This window comes from Emydura macquarii, unplaced genomic scaffold (assembly GCF_026122565.2).
Source record: "Emydura macquarii macquarii isolate MOO-44397 ecotype Brisbane River unplaced genomic scaffold, CSIRO-AGI_Emac_v2 contig_1455, whole genome shotgun sequence".
In the NCBI taxonomy this organism is placed as follows: domain Eukaryota; kingdom Metazoa; phylum Chordata; order Testudines; family Chelidae; genus Emydura; species Emydura macquarii.
Window position 1 is genome coordinate 1 of NW_027131592.1, and position 14,156 is coordinate 14,156.

The 14,156-nt window shown below is 48.9% G+C and overlaps 3 protein-coding genes across 3 annotated transcripts; all 3 read right to left on the reverse strand.

Annotated features, from left to right (window-relative positions):
• Window positions 1–753: 753 nt before the first annotated feature.
• Window positions 754–1,993, reverse strand: LOC137156628 (putative olfactory receptor 10D4; the record flags this gene model as incomplete). The annotated part of the gene is made up of 2 exons (XM_067553502.1): window positions 1,614–1,993; window positions 754–1,270 (listed from the first exon to the last, which is right to left on the reverse strand). Coding segments are annotated over exons 1-2 (897 nt in total), but the record flags the coding sequence as incomplete, so codon positions are not given.
• Window positions 1,994–7,786: 5,793 nt separating this feature from the next.
• LOC137156624 (olfactory receptor 10D3-like) lies at window positions 7,787–8,953 on the reverse strand. The gene is made up of 2 exons (XM_067553499.1): window positions 8,947–8,953; window positions 7,787–8,652 (listed from the first exon to the last, which is right to left on the reverse strand). Exons 1-2 carry the CDS (start codon window positions 8,951–8,953, stop codon window positions 7,787–7,789), a joined length of 873 nt encoding a protein of 290 aa, XP_067409600.1.
• A 3,973-nt stretch (window positions 8,954–12,926) lies between these two features.
• Window positions 12,927–13,853, reverse strand: LOC137156625 (putative olfactory receptor 10D4). Its single transcript, XM_067553500.1, has one exon. The coding sequence runs from the start codon at window positions 13,851–13,853 to the stop codon at window positions 12,927–12,929; it is 927 nt and encodes a 308-aa protein (XP_067409601.1).
• Window positions 13,854–14,156: the final 303 nt, after the last annotated feature.

Consider the following 14,156-nt stretch of genomic DNA (forward strand, 5'->3'; position numbering starts at 1 on the left):
TTGTATCATCTGTGAACTTTGCCACCTCACTGCTTATTCCTTTTTCCAGAACATTTATGACTATGTTGGACAGCACTTGTCCCAATACAGATCCTCAGAGGACACCAATATTTACCTCTCGCTGTTGTGAAACTGACCATTTATTCCAAGACTGTGTTTCTTGTGTTATGAGTTAATGATCATGAGAGAACCTTCCCTCTTATCACATGACTCCCAGATCTCCTGCATCCCACTCCTTTGTCCTAGCCACAAGATAATGCTTTACAATTAATCCCCATGGGCTCTTTAAATGTAGGTGTGTTGAGCTGACACAGTTCTCAGTTACTAAACACTATAGCCACCTGCTCTCCCTCCTTCTCCATCTGCAGCCATCCAGTGCCCAGGGCCTGCAGGTCAATGCAGCTTTCCCATTGTCCATCAGAAGTTATAGCCGCTTTTAGAGTCCATGTCCACAGCTGTCCAAGTTCTCTTTGCTCAGTCGCCCTCTTCTGGGTTTGTGGCTCTTTGGAAATTGGTTTCCTGGAGAACGGTAAAGAAACAGCAGAGAAAATTCAGGCTGACCCCGGCCATGCGAAGGGGAGTTGCAGTGCAGGGGGTGGTGCAGGCAATTCAGGAGGGACGCTCCTCCCTCAGTCAGCTGCCCCTCTCTGCAGCTCCCCCAGAAAAGTGTTGTTCATCCGGGCTTCTGCATATGAAGCACATCAATGTGCAGTCGTCTGACCCCCCTCTCAGTTTCCACAGAGCCCCTTTCACCTCCTTGTTCCTCAGCGTGTAGATGACCGGGTTCAGCATGGGCGCTACCACATCGCCCAAGAGCTGCACAGCGGTCACCACCCCTTTGCTCAGCTGTGGCTGCGTGTAGATCAGGGCGTAAGGCCCAAAGAACAGTGTTACCACCGTCAGATGTGAGGCGCAAGTGGAGGCTGCTTTGCGTCGCCCTTCGGCTGAGTTCATCTTCAGGATGGAGTAGACGATGCAGACGTAGGATGTGAGGATGAGGAAGAAGCAGATCATGGGCACCACCCCAGTGTTGGTAAAGCTCACGGTCTCAATGACGTACGTGTCTGCGCAGGCCAGCTTGGCCACGGGGAAGACGTCACAGAAGTAATAGTCTATCACATTGGGCCCACAGTAGGGCAGGGTGAAGGCCAGGCTGGTGAGAATGGTGGCGTGAAAGGAGCCAATGACCCAGGTGCTGGCAGCCAGGATGGCGCACACCCTCCAGTTCATGATGATCGGGTAGCGCAGCGGGTGGCAGATGGCCACGTACCTGTCAAAGGCCATGACGGTGCAGAGCAGTTCCCCGGTGTAGCCTAGGAACTGGTAGAAGAAGACCTGAGACATGCACCCGCCCAGCGAGATGACCCTGCTCTGACTGCAGAGGTTGGCCAGCAACTTGGGGGTGCTGATGGAGGCTAATCCAAGGTCCAGCATGGCAAGATTGCAGAGGAAGAAGTACATGGGGGTGTGCAGGCGGGAGTCACCGAGGATGGCTGATAAGATGAGCAGGTTGCCCAGGAGGGTGCAGAGGTAGATAGCTGGCGGCCAGAATGGCGCACACCCTCCAGTTCATGATTATCAGGTAGTGCAGAAGGTGGCAGACGGCCACGTACCTGTCAAAGGCCATGACAGTGCAGAGCAGGCACTCGGTGATGCCTAGGAACTGGTAGAAGAAGACCTGGGACATGCACCCTCCCAGCGAGATGGTTTTACTCTTGGTCCAGAGATTGACCAGGAATTTAGGGGTGGTGATGGAGGCGAATCCAATGTACATCACAGAGAGATTGCAGAGGAAGAAGTACATGGGGGTGTGCAGGCGGGAGTCAGCGAGAATGGCTGATGAGATGAGGAAAATGCCCAGCAGGGTGCAGAGGTAGAAAGCTAAGAAGCCAATGAAAAGGATGGTCTCATGGCCTTTGGTGTTGGGGATCCCTAACAGAATGAATTCCGGCACCACAATGCGATTCTCCATTTCCATGCGAGACGGGGTCATTCCTGGAAGCACAGAGAGAATGCAGCCAGATTAGCAATCTCAATAAATTATGGTTTGTTTATTCCTTAGCACAGCACAACTTAATCTACAAGGGTAAACCTTTCTAAGCATCATAAGTCTGGTGAAAGTGAGTGGAGAATCAGGACTCTAATATTTCATTGATTCTATTTCATGCTACCCAATTTAATTGTCCTTTCTTCTTTTCCATTCAACCATCTTCTATCTATTCCGTTCTTATAGATCATACTGGGAAGAAGTACATGGGGTGTGCAGGCGGGAGTCATCAAGGATGGCTCAGAAGATGAGCAGGTTCCCAGCAGGGTGCAAGGTAGAAAGCTAAGATGGCAACAAAGAGGATGGTCTGGAGGCTGTTAGTGTTGAGGGTTCCTAAGAAGATGAAATGAGTCAACACGGTGCGGTTGACCAACCCGATGTAGGACTCATTGCTGTGGTAGGGGAGAGAAATAATTCCCATGAGTTACTGAAACAAAAAGATATATCATCCTTTTACTGCAATGCTCACCCTTCCCTCCACTCCCACCTCTTTACTGCATGTCACCACATTACTGCCTTTCATTCGTAGTAGTTTGTATTTACATCATTGTCATACCAGTTGGGATCAGGTCCTCACTGTGCAGTGCAGAACAGAGAAAGAGGAAATGGCTGCCTTGAAAATCTTTCCATCCAAAGACGAACAGACAAAGGGGATGTCCTATTCTATTCTACTTGATTCCAATTTCTTCTCTTCAGTCCTATCCTGCTCTAATTTCTTCAACTCTATTCTATACAGGCTCTCCACAGCATCTTAGAGCCTTCCACTGGTGGATTTGGGGATGTGACCAACGTTTGTCATATGTGGTTTGTTCTCTCTCTCATCCTTCTGCACAGGGATTATTGTGTGTGCAGTGGAGTAGTTTGTTTGGCAGGGATTCATTTTTATCAATGTCGTGCTGCTCTGTGTTTGTGTTAAATGAGAGCGTGAGGATGCAACATACAAAAAATGAATCTGGTGAAGAATTACCCCAGCTTTGTTAAAATATATGAATTGTTTGGGCAGTTTTATAGGGGTTAGAGAAAAAGGGAAAAGGAACGAAGGAGGAATAGCGACAGCGTGTCATCTGCTCAGCCAGGATCAGCAGGCTGCGTTCTGTGAATATCACTACAGGGGATTTTTAAGGTCAGATTTGAAGGACAATATTGAAGTGTCTATTTGCATTATGTCAGGGAGCTTTCCCCATGCATGAGAGGTGCTCTTGAAAGGGAGAAGGGGTTGTGCTGGGTTTATCACATGCTGGCTACACTACAGAGCTTACAGCAGCGTCGCTGTAGCACGGCTAGTAAAGACAGGCTAAGCCGATGGGACAGAGCTCTACTGTCAACTTAAATACTCCAGCCCCCGCAAGCAGCAGTGGCTATGTCAGTGGGAGAAGCTCTCCCACCAACACAGAGTTCTCCACATCAGCGCTTACGTCGGTGTAACTTATGCTGGTTTATTCAGCCCCCTGAACAACGTAACTTATACCGAGCTAAGCTGTGGTGAGTACATAGCCACACAGAGATTAACAGAGAGAGGGAGATAAATGATACACATGGACAACACAGAGACAGGCAGACAGGTACTGCAGAGAAACTCACGGACAAATGGATGGATGGATTTTTCTCTAAAGAAAATATTTGGGTGACATTGTCCTTGAGTGAGGCAGAGACTGACAGATTTCAAGACAGGAAGAGAGTGAGGGCCAGAGAAAATCTTTACCAGACCAGATGTCTTACACGGGCTGCATTGCGAGAGGAGGATCCAGCTGAATCCAATTTTTCTCTTCCCCCTGGCCGTGATCCCTGTGTAGAAGTGTCCAGATTTTTACCCAAAACAGCACATCACACAGCAGAGGTGCCCGGTTTGTGCTTTTCTTATCCAGCATGCAGCCCTAATTGTCTCTAAGGGTAGCCAGGGATGTCCACAACCTATTGCCACAGGCTGCTGCAGAGCCCCAGAGCTTTTTCACAGCTTCCCACAGCCTTTAGGCTGTCCATGGTCTTTAAATCACCCAAGGTCCCTTTGGGACCCGGTCTCTGAATCCCCTCACGGCTCCTGGTCTGAGACCTCAGCAGAGTCACCAATTAACTGAGATTTTGCATCATTTTAGAGGACACTTACAGACCCCCAGGACCAGCAGCTCAGCTGGCATAAATAAAGGTAGCAGTATTAACCTGAAAGGGCTGGATCCTCATTTCCACCAGGCTGCAGATTCTCCTCTCACTCAGCATGATCTCAATCCTGAGTAACTCCATTGGGTTCAAAGGGACTGATTCCCCTCTGTCACTCACCCTGCTGGTGTAAATGAGGAATAACTCCATTGGACTCAAAGGAGCTATGTAGATTTACACCAGCTGAGAATCTAACCCATAACTGATGAGGGGACATGGGATGTTAATTATCATCTAGTCTCTCCTGTCGTGTAACACAAGCCAGTGAATTCCACCCAGGAGTGTGAAATAGAAGTGAACTGGGCCAGGTGTTCAGCTAGTGGTGTCTGTCGCCAACAGAGCTTTCTCCTTGGTTTGTATTAGCCACTGCTCCTGTGCCCCCTTCTGTCTCTTTGTGCACATGGATGTAGTCCTGCAGTTGTGTTATCATCTGTGAGGGTGAAAGTCAGCGCTGTGCAGATGGACAGCGTATGTCCCCTCCACCACTTGGCATCACTTTTTGCAATGCAGTATAGACTGGCAGTATTGTGGTCCCTAGCAACTCCAGGAAGATCATGGCCCCAATGTCCTGGGTGCTGCTCAGACACAGCATGAGACAGTCATTGCCTTTCAGAGTTCACAAACATAGGAAGGGTTATCAGCCCGTTTTACAAGTGGGAACTGAGGCACATAGAATTGGCGGGTGAGATTTTCAATGGAACCAGACTCCCAAAACTCATTCTAGTGCAGTGGGCGTTGGGCTCCTAACTCCTATTGGCTTTCTTGAAAATCTCAGACTGATTGAATTGTCTAAGGTTACAAAAGGAGTGTGTGAAAGAGCCGGGAATCTGACCCTGAGGTCCAGGATTCCAGTCTGAGCATTACCCCCAACACCATCCCTTCTCTTTCCATTGGGATGAACATCACTCTGCGTCTTGCTGGGTCCCTGGCTTCTTCTCTTACCCAGCCCTTTGCACAACCACTGTTCATGGGGAAAGGATCTTTAGAGAATTAAGGTTCATTTAACTTAATAAAGCTGCTCCTTCACTAGTCAGGTAAGGCTCGTCTTGCACCTCTACTGTGCCTCGATGCTAAAGGCTTAGCAGTGGTTAGCTGCATCGCTGGCATCTCCTGTAACCTAAACCAGTCCATAGACCCACACACAGAGGGTGTGACAGAGCCAGGGAAGCAGGGCTGTGTTAGGGGTTTGTCAGCACTGAGCTCATGGATCCGTTTGCTGCTGCCATAGCAGAGCAGTGTCAGTAAGGCCCTTTGCAATTCTTTTCATCGCTGTCATTTCTTGCTGTTCCTGTGGTGGGCATCTTATTTGGGAGCCGGACTGAAGTGGCAGAAGGCAGAAGTTATAATTAGTCTCTGTAGACAGATTATCCCAGCTCAGTCATAACATACCATGCCGTGCAGTCGCCTTTGGGGTTAATTAAAATGCAGGTGTTCTAATGAATGCCCAGGGGGGCCCTTATCACTGTGCTGGGTAGCAGCTCCCAGGTTACTCTTGGCTGGCACCAGCTGAGTCCCATGTGTCATTGCCACAAACACCAGGGCCAGAGCTGCATTTTACTCTTTTTATTTGTGTTCTCACTGTTCCTATCAGAGGCGGCTGGGATCTGCTGTTGGTGGGCAGAGGGCACGGTTCAAAGGCACACACATGCTCTGCTCTCAGCTGCCCCTCCCTGCAGCTCCCACAGCAAAGTGTTCGCTTCTCCGTCTCCCCATGGCCGCAATTTTCAGCCTGCTCCAGCAGTCACTGGACATGGAGGGGCCTGGCCAGCAAACCCTGGCAGAAATCTGCACCGTCACCTGACCCCTTGTGCCCTCACCCTGGGTCGCCTCCGATTCTTATCATTGGTATTATGGTCAGACCTACAGACTGGAACTCAGATGTGGGCCCCTTTCTGCTGGGTGTTGCGTGGACACATGTAAGAGACTGTTACTGTCTGAAATGGATACACATTTAATGGATGAGAGAGACAAAGGATTTAATGATCCCTGTTTAACAGATGGGGAAACTGAGGCACAAAGCAATTCAGTGAGTTACTCAAGGTCAAATAGGGAATCTTCCACAGAACATGTACTTGAACCCAGATCTCCTGTGTCACACTCCTTTGTCTTAGCCACAAGATAATGCTTTACAATTAATCCCCATTGGCTCTTTAAATGTAGGTGTGTTGAGCTGATACAGTTCTCAGTTACTAAACACTACAGCCACCTGCTCTCCCTCCTCCTACCTCTGCAGCCATCCAGTGCCCAGGTCCTGCAGGTCAATGCAGCTTTCCCATTGTCCATCAGAAGTTACAGCCGCTTTTAGAGTCAATGTGCACAGCTGTGCACCTCTCTTCCATTCCAAGTTCTCTTTGCTCAGTCGCCCTCTTCTGGGTTTGTGGCTCTTTGGAAATTGGATTCCTGGAGAATGGCAAAGAAACAAGAGAGAAAATTCAGGCTGACCCCGGCCATGCAAAGGGGAGCTGCAGTGCAGGGGGTGGTGCAGGCAATTCAGGAGGGGCGCTCCTCCCTCAGTCAGGGCTGTTTTTAATGCCGGGATGTTGTGATAGTGTGGACTGTCCTGCAGGGAAAAGGGCAGGCAGCGTGGCTCACATTATCTGCCTCGGGTGCCTTTCCTTTTTTTATTGTAATTGTTTTTTTATTTATGGGCAAAATCCCACTTCAATAAGAGCTGATGACAATTCACAAACATATTAATTTTCTCTTGTAGAAGGCCATTAGAGGGTAATGGGCACTGCACCCACACCGGTGAGAGACAGACCCTGCCCCAAAGAGCTTACAAGAGAAATGTATGGGAGAAAAGAGTGATTTGTACCACAATGCATCAGTTGGAGAACTGAGCCCCAGAGAGAGTGTCACTTGTCTAACTTCTAATCTCACACTTCCACTTTAGGTTGGAAATTTCAAAGGGGCTTGAAGGGAACTAGTTTTCCAATTGCCGCAAACTTTTAACTTCCTTGGGCGCTTTGGAAATCACAGCCTCAATGTCCAATTCTTTTTCCTTTCCTGTTTTTGCTGTTTTGTTAAATTTCACTTTTTATTTGTCAGTCTCATATATGGGTCCAGTCCTCTCCACACACTGGTTTCCAGCTTTATTTTAAATTTCCACACCAAGAAGAAGCACTGGCAACTTAGAGACAAGTTCCAATAAAACAGGTGAGGGCGGGAAAGAGGAAAAAATCCTCTTTTGAGTCCAAGGTTTTGGTTTCATGCTCATTGAATGTTGCTCAAAATTCAAGTGCAACAGATGCAGAAGACACAATACATACATAGCACAAGCCCAAAACACAGTGCATGTGATGAGTGTAAAGTTCTCACCTCCGTTAAACCGTCTGTTAGCTTTTTTTCTTTCTCTTTCTCTCTCTGTCTGAGCAGAGGGTAAAATTTACAAAACCACCCAAGTGACTTAGGAGAGTCAGTCTCATTTCCAAAAGCCATTACGGAGCCCAGTTCTCACTGACATTCAGTGGGATGTAGGCTCGCAACGGCCAGATTTTCAAAGGTGCAGATAGGCACATAGTGGGATTTTCAAATGGATCCTGGTGTTTAGGCCCAGATTTTTGTTACTTCTGCAGATGTAGCACATCAACGTGCAGTCGTCTGACCCCCTCTCAGTTTCCTCAGAGCCCGTTTCACGTCCTTGTTCCTCAGTGTGTAGATGACCGGGTTCAGCATGGGTGTAGCCACATCGGCAGAGATCTGCAGAGCTGTCGCCACCACTTTGCTCAGCCGTGGCTGTGTGTAAACCAGGGCGCAGGGCCCAAAGTACAACGTCACCATCGTCAGATGTGAGGTGCAAGTGGAGGCTGCCTTGCGTCGCCCTTCGGCTGAGTTCATCTTCAGGATGGAGTAGACGATGCGGACGTAGGACATAAGTACCACCAGGCCATTATTGTAGAAGCCCAAGGTCTCGATGACGTACGTGTCTGCACAGGCCAGCTTGGCCACAGGGAAGAAGTCACAGAAGTAATAGTCCACCACATTGGGCCCACAGTAGGGCAGCGTGAAGGTCAGGCTGGTGAGAATGGTGGCGTGAAAGGAGCCGGTGACCCAGGTGCTGGCAGCCAGGATGGCGCACACCCTCCAGTTCATGATGATCAGGTAGCGCAGCGGGTGGCAGATGGCCACGTACCTGTCAAAGGCCATGACGGTGCAGAGCAGTTCCCCGGTGTAGCCTAGGAACTGGTAGAAGAAGACCTGAGACATGCACCCGCCCAGCGAGATGACCCTGCTCTGACCGCAGAGGTTGGCCAGCAACTTGGGGGTGATGATGGAGGCTAATCCAAGGTCCAGCATGGCAAGATTGCAGAGGAAGAAGTACATGGGGGTGTGCAGGCGGGAGTCACCGAGGATGGCTGATAAGATGAGCAGGTTGCCCAGGAGGGTGCAGAGGTAGATAGCTAAGAAGATGATGAAGAGGATGGTCTGAAGGCCGTCAGTGTTGGGGATTCCTAAGAGTATGAAATGAGTCACCACTGTGTGATTGACCAACCCCAAATGGGAATCATTCCTGTGGTAGGGGAGAGAAATAATGCCCATGAGTTACAGAAAAAAAAGGATATATCATCCTATTGCTGCAATGCTCACCCTTCCTTCCACTGCCGCCGCTTTACTGCATGTCACCCCACTACTCACTTTCACTCATAGAAGTTTATATTTACATCATTCTCATGCCTGTTGGGATCACGTCCTCACTGTACAGTGCAGAACTCAGAAAGAGAAAATGTCTGCCTTAAAGATCTTACCATCCATTACGAACAGACAAAGGGGATGTCCTATTCTATTCTACTTGATTCCAGTTTCTTCTCTTCTCTCCTCTCCTGTTCTAATTTCTTCATCTCTATTCTATGCAGGCTCTTACCCATCTTTATCACCACAGCATCTTAGATTCTTCTATTGGTGGATTAGGGGTTGTGACCAACGTTTGTTATATGTGGTTTGTTCTTTCTCTCATCCTTCTGCACAGGGATTATTGGGTGTGCAGTGGAGTACTTTGTTTTGGCAGAGATTAATTTTTATCAGTGTTGTGCTGCTCTGTGTTTGTGTTAAAAGAGAGGGTGCGGATTCAACATACGAACAAATGAATCTGGTGAAGAATTGTCCCAGCTTTGTTAATGATATGAATTGTTTGAGGGTTTTTATGGGGGTTAGAGAAAAAGGGAAAAGGAATGAAGTAGGAATAGCGACAGCGTGTCATCTGCTCAGCCATGATCAGCAGGCTGCGTTCTGTGAATATCACAACGGGATTTTTAAGGTCAGATTTGAAGGACAATAATGAAGTGTCTATTTTCATTTTCTCAGGGAGATTTCCCGTGCACGAGAGGCCCTATTGAAAGGCGGAAGCTGTCATGTTGGCGTTATCACCTGCTGGCTACACTACAGAGCTCACAGCAGCGTTGCTGTAGCACGGTTAGTACAAACATATTAAGCCAATGGGACGGAGCTCTACCATCATGTTCAATACTCCAGACCCCACGAGCAGCAGTGGCTATGTCAGTGGGAGAAGCTCTCCCGTCCACACAGAGTTCTCCACACCAGCGCTTAGGTCAGTGTAACTTACACTGTCTTATTCAGCCCCCTGAACAACGTAAGTTATACCGAGCTAAGCTGTGGTGTGTACATAGCCACACAGAGCTTACCGGAGAGAGGGAGATAAATGATACACATGCACACGAGAGAGACAGGCAGACAGGTACTGCAGAGAGACTCATGGACAGATGAATGGACGGATTTTTCTCTAAAGAAAATATTTGGGTGACATTGCCCTTGAGTGAGGTGCAGACTGACAGATTTCAAGACAGGAAGAGAGTGAGGGACAGAGAAAATCTTTACCAGACCGGATGTCTTACACTGGCTGCATTGGGAGAGAACGATCCAGCTGAATGGAATTTTCCTCTTCCCCCTGGCAGTGACCCTGTGTAGAAGTGTCCAGATTTCTTACCCAAAACAGCACATCACACAGGAGAGGTGCCCGGTCTGTGCTTTTGTTATCTAGCCTGTAGACCTTATTGTCTCAAAAGCGAGCCAGGGATGTTCACAACATATCGCCACAGGCTGATGCAGAGCCCCAGAGTTTTTTCACAGCTTCCCACAGCCTTTAGGCTGTCCATGGTCTTTAAATCACCCAACGTCCCTTGGAGACCCGGTCTCTGAATCCCCGCCAGGCTCTTGGTCTGAGACCTCAGCAGAGTCACCAATTAACTGAGATGTTGCATCATTTCAGAGGACACTCACAGACCCCCAGTACCAGCAGCTCAGCTGGCATAAATAAAGGTAGCAGTATTAACCTGAAAGGGACGGATCCTCAGCTCCACCAGGCTGCAGATTCTCCTCTCACTCGGCATGATCTGAATCCTGAGTAACTCCATTGGGTTCAATGTGGCTGATTCCCCTCTGTCACTCACCCTGCTGGTGTACATCAGGACTAACTCCATTGGACTCAAATGAGCTATGTAGATTTACATCAGCTGAGAATCTAACCCATAATTGATGAGGGGACATGGGATGTTAATTATCATCTAGTCTCTCCCTCTGTGTAACACAAGCCAGTGAATTCCACCCAGGAGTGTGAAATGGAAGTGAACTGGGCCAGGTGTTCAGCTAGTGGTCTCTGTCACCAACAGAGCTTCCTCCTTGGTTTGCCTTGGTCTCCATAAGGCGCTGCTCCTGTGTCCCCTTCTGTCTCTTTGTGCACATGGATGTATTCATGCAGTTGTGTAGTTATCTGTGAGGGTGAAAGTCAGCACTGTGCAGATGGACAGCGTATGTCCCATGCACCACTTGGGATCACCTTTTGCTAACCAGTAAAGAATGGCAGTGTAGCGGTCCCTAGCAACTCCAGGAAGATCATGGCCCCAATGTTCTGGGTGCTGCTCAGACAGAACGTGAGGCAGTCCCTGCCTTTCAGAGTTCACAAATGTAAGAAGGTTTATCGGCCACATTTTACAAGGGAGAACTGAGGCACAGAGCATTTGAGGGTGAGATTTTCAAAGGAGCCAGGCTACCAAAACTCATTCTAGTGCAGTGGGCTTTGGGCTCCTAACTTCTGTTGGCTTTCTTGAAAATCTCAGACTGATTGAATTGTCTGAGGTCACAAAAGTAGTCTCTGGAAGAGCAGGGAATCTGACCCAGATGTTCTGTATTCCAGTCTGAGCATTACCCCCCAACACCATCCCTTCTCTTTCCACTGGGATGAACATCACTCTGCGTCTTTCGTGGTCTTGGGCATGTTCTCTTACCCAGCCCTTTGCACAACCAGTGTTCGTGGGGAGAAAGGATCTTAAGTGTTTAAGGTTGAATTAACTTATAAAAGCTGCTCCTTCATTAGCCAGGTAAGGCTCGTCTTGCACCTCTGCTGTGCTTCGATGCTAAAGGCTTAGCAGTGGTTAGCTGCATCGCTGGCATCGCCTGTAACCTAAACCAGTCCATAGACCCCACACACAGAGGGTGTGACAGAACCAGGGAAGCAGGGCTGTGTTAGGGGTTTGTCAGCACTGAGGTCATGGATCCGTTTGCTGCTGCCATAGCAGAGCAGTGTCAGTAAGGCCCTTTGCAATTCTTTTCATCGCTGTCATTTCTTGCTGTTCCTGTGGTGGACATCTTATTTGGGAGCCGGACTGAAGTGGCAGAAGGCAGAAGTTATAATTAGTCTCTGTAGACAGATTATCCCAGCTCAGTCATAACATACCAGGACGTGGAATGGCCTTTGGGGTTAATTAAAATGCAGGTGTTCTAATGAATGCCCAGGGGGCCCTTATCACTGTGCTGGGTAGCAGCTTCCACAGCAAACTGTTCGCTTCTCCGTCTCCCTGTGGCCGCAGTTTGCAGCCTGCTCCAGGAGTCACTAGATAGGGAGGGGCCTGGCCAGCAAACCCTGGCAGAAATCTGCACCATCACCTTACCCCTCATGCCCCCACCCTGGGTCGCCTCTGATTCTTATAATTGGTATTATGGTCAAACCTAGAGACTGGAACTCAGATGTGGGCCCCTTTCTGCTGGGTGTTGCGCGGACACATAGTAAGAGACTGTTACTGTCAAAAATGGATACACATTTAATGGATGAGAGAGACAAAGGATTTAATGATCCCTGTTTAACAGATGGGGAAACTGAGGCACAAAGCAATTCAGTGAGTTACTCAAGGTCAAATAGGGAATCTTCCACAGCACATGAACATGAACCCAGATCTCCTGTGTCCCACACCTTTGTCTTAGCCACAAGATAATGCTTTACAATTAATCTCCATGGGCTCTTTAAATGTAGGTGTGTTGAGCTGATACAGTTCTCAATTACTAAACACTATAGCCACCTGCTCTCCCTCCTTCTCCCTCTGCAGCCATCCAGTGCCCAGGGCCTGCAGGTCAATGCAGCTTTCCCATTGTCCAACATAAGTTACAGCCCTTTTAAAAGTCCATGTCCACAGCTGTGCACCTCTCTTCCACTCCAAGTTCTCTTGGCTCAGTCGCCCTCTTCTGGGTTTGTGACTCTTTGAAATTGATTTCCTGGAGAACGGCAAAGAAACAACAGAGAAAATTCAGGCTGACCCCAGCCCTGCAAAGGGGAGCTGCAGTGCAGGTAGTGGTGCAGGCAACTCAGGAGGGGGCGCTCCTCCCTCAGTCAGCTGCCCCTCTCTGCAGCTCCCACAGCAAAGTGTTGTTCATCCGTGCGGATGAATTCGTAGACATATTTCACTGCTCACCCACATGTTACTTCTGCAGATGCAGCACATCAACGTGCAGTCGTCTGACCCCCTCTCAGTTTCCTCAGAGCCCGTTTCACCTCCTTGTTCCTCAGTGTGTAGATAACCGGGTTCAGCATGGGCGCTACCACATCACCCAAGAGCTGCACAGCAGTCACCACCACTTGGCTCAGCTGTGGCTGCGTGTAGATCAGGGCGTAAGGCCCAAAGTACAGCATCACCACCGTCAGATGTGAGGTGCAAGTGGAGGCTGCTTTGCGTCGCCCTTCGGCTGAGTTCATCTTCAGTATGGAGTAGACGATGCGGACGTAGGATGTGAGGATGAGGAAGAAGCAGATCATGGGCACCACCCCAAGGTTGGTAAAGGTCACGGTCTCGATGACGTACGTGTCTGTGCAGGCTAACTTGGCCACGGGGAAGACGTCACAGAAGTAATAGTCCACTACATTGGGCCCGCAGTAGGGCAGGGTGAAGGTAAGGCTGGTGAGAATGGTGGCGTGGAAGGAGCTGCTGATCCAGGTGCTGGCAGCCAGGATGGCGCACACCCTCCAGTTCATGATGATCAGGTAGCGCAGCGGGTGGCAGATGGCCACGTACCTGTCAAAGGCCATGACGGTGCAGAGCAGGCACTCGGTGCAGGCTAGGAAGTGGTAGAAGAAGACCTGGGACATGCAGCCACCCAGCGAGATGGTTCTACTCTTGGCCCAGAGACTGACCAGGAATTTAGGGGTGGTGATGGAGGTGAATCCAAGGTCCACCACGGAGAGATTGCAAAGGAAGAAGTACATGGGGGTGTGCAGGCGGGAGTCAGCGAGGATGGCTGAAAAAATGAGCAGGTTGCCCAACAGAGTGCAGAGGTAGAAAGCTAAGAAACTGATGAAGAGGATGGTCTCATGGCCTTTGGTGTTGGGGATCCCTAACAGAATGAATTCCGGCACCACAGTGCGATTCTCCATTTCCGTGCGAGATGGGGTCATTCCTGGAAGCACAGAGAGAATGCAGCCAGATTAGGCATCTCAATAAATTATGGTTTGTTTATTCCTTAGCACAGCACAACTTAATCTACAAGGGTAAACCTTTCTAAGCATCATGACGTGGAAACAGAGAGAAAAACTCTCTGATAGGTTCAGTTTGGGATACGGGGGGTTAAGCGAGACAGTGATGATTCTAGGGGTTTGCTTAACCAATAAACCCTTTATTTTATAATAAACAATTCTATCCTTATAATAAACAGTTCTATTTCTACAATAAACAGTTTC